The sequence below is a fragment of the Lolium rigidum genome, chromosome 3 (genome assembly GCF_022539505.1).
Source record: "Lolium rigidum isolate FL_2022 chromosome 3, APGP_CSIRO_Lrig_0.1, whole genome shotgun sequence".
NCBI lineage: Eukaryota > Viridiplantae > Streptophyta > Magnoliopsida > Poales > Poaceae > Lolium > Lolium rigidum.
This window is the reverse complement of record NC_061510.1, coordinates 369412960-369414836: the sequence shown is the minus strand read 5'-3', so window position 1 is coordinate 369414836 and position 1877 is coordinate 369412960. Positions and strand designations below refer to the sequence as shown.

General features: G+C 56.4%; 1 protein-coding gene across 1 annotated transcript; it reads right to left on the bottom strand.

Annotated features, from left to right (window-relative positions):
• Positions 1–377: 377 nt before the first annotated feature.
• LOC124703639 (dirigent protein 2-like) lies at positions 378–950 on the bottom strand. The gene has a single exon (XM_047235863.1). It carries the CDS (start codon positions 948–950, stop codon positions 378–380), a length of 573 nt encoding a protein of 190 aa, XP_047091819.1.
• Positions 951–1877: the final 927 nt, after the last annotated feature.

Genomic DNA, 1877 nt, shown 5'->3' with positions numbered 1-1877 from the left:
GTTATTTGAATGTTTTAAATATGAGGGTATGGTGCACCCGAGTGCACCACCCTATGTTCGTCATACGGACCTGGTACTTTCTGATCACCATAAGTCATAAGAAGTTGAGTAAATGTACTCGCTGTAAAATTTTCCCGTTTCCATGCACACAATGAAGAAAAACATACAAATTCCCTGGTGAATTAACCCAATTTCCACTCAAAATACTAAGGGAAGAAACCTGTGACTACGCACGGTTTGGCGTGTCACGTTATCAGCAGCAAAGCTGCATTACAGTCCCGGAATAATACTGCGATATCAGTCGTAGCAAAAAAGAGAGAGTAAACAGAGGAGAATAACACATCGCTCACGCACGCACGCACACCTGTCAGTTGTTTTTACCCCGCGGACGTCACGCTCAGCTCAAGGCGCAACGCCGACGAGGCGCCGCCGCCGTGCAGCCGCTGCCCTCGGTCGGCGCGCACGACGGCGTGTCCGCGCGCGAACGCGAACGCGCCCGTGCCACCCACCACACGGAGCATCTCCTCCCCGTCGCCCTTCTTGCTCCTGGCCGCTTCGACGCACAGGCTGCCGGACAGCCCGGGCGCGTCGAACGCCAGATGCACCGTGTCGAACACCGACATCATCGCCGAGCCACGCTCGCCCGGGAGAACGAACCCCGATGCCGCGCCGAGGCTTCTCGACGTGATCTCCGGCCCCGCCGTCATCCGGTGGCGGAACACCAGCGCGCTCGCCACCTGGTGGTCTTCGTCCTCGTGCGCGGCGCCTCGCTGCTGCCTCACGGTTCCAGCTGACGCCGCCGGATGGATGTACACCGTGATAGCTCGGACGCCCTGGGAGGACTTGTCGCGGCCGGCGGACCGGTGAGGGACAGGGGAGACGGTGGCGAGCAGGACGACGGCGAGGATGGCCGCGGCGATCACCACGCAGAAGATGACCCTGCCCAGCATTATCTACGGCCGTCTCATCCCGTATCGTGGTTTGGTTTTGCTTATTTTGGTTAGCCAAGTACAATCAGGAGCAGCTGTGAGCGTGTTCTAGCGATCGCGCCGCCGCAGAGTGGTTGCGTCTTCCAGCACTTTGTGGCGTACTGACGTGCAGGGTCAAACGTAAACTAAACCATTCGGGGAAAGGGGGGCATAGATTAAGCGAAACAAATGACACGTTGGTAGTGCGGTTGGAGCATAAACCATGTGCAAGTGCTCAACTACTAAAGTACGAAGGGACTCTCGCTTTTCCCCTTCCCCTCTCTCTTCTATCTATGGTTCCTTTTGAGAGTCGGCCATCTTCTCCGAGCACTCCTCTGCCTCGACTCCGGTGGCGCCGCCGCTAGGAGAAGAGATGGTTGAGTGGCTTGGATTGTGTAGAGTATAAGTAGGTGTTTTGGCTTGATGCCAGAGGTTGGCTTGATGCTAGTAGGGTGGAGCGGATCTTCGGATCCCGTCGTCCAGCTGGGTAGGGTTCCTCATCTTCACTCTTCTGCTCCAGAGATTGGAGTGTAGAGCGTGGGAGAGGCCTACCGTTTGACGTGGTTCGTGCCTTACTCTTTGTAGGAATTTGATGTGTGATTCTGCTTCTTTCGGCCGCCAAGGTGGTGGGAGGGGGGAGGAAGTGGAGTTGCGCGTCGTTCTTCTCTCCTGGAGGGCCGCGAGGTAGTTTGATGTAGAATCTTGGAGAGAAACACATGGTGGCCAGCACTGCCACCATGATCTGCGACCGATTTGACGGCCTCTATAGATGACGTACTGGTGTTTCTTTCAACCTCCTCGGTAGACGGTAGAGGCCCCTCCAAAGATTCTCGCCGTAGTTCTCCGTCTTCATGTCTCCAAGTGGTGCGTCCTCGGTAAAGTAAAGACGTCCAACGGTGGAGGCTCGGA

What these genes read in the sequence shown, in the direction of transcription:
- LOC124703639 (XM_047235863.1), bottom strand. Translation starts at nt 950, where the DNA reads ATGCTGGGCAGGGTCATCTTCTGCGTGGTGATCGCCGCGGCCATCCTC.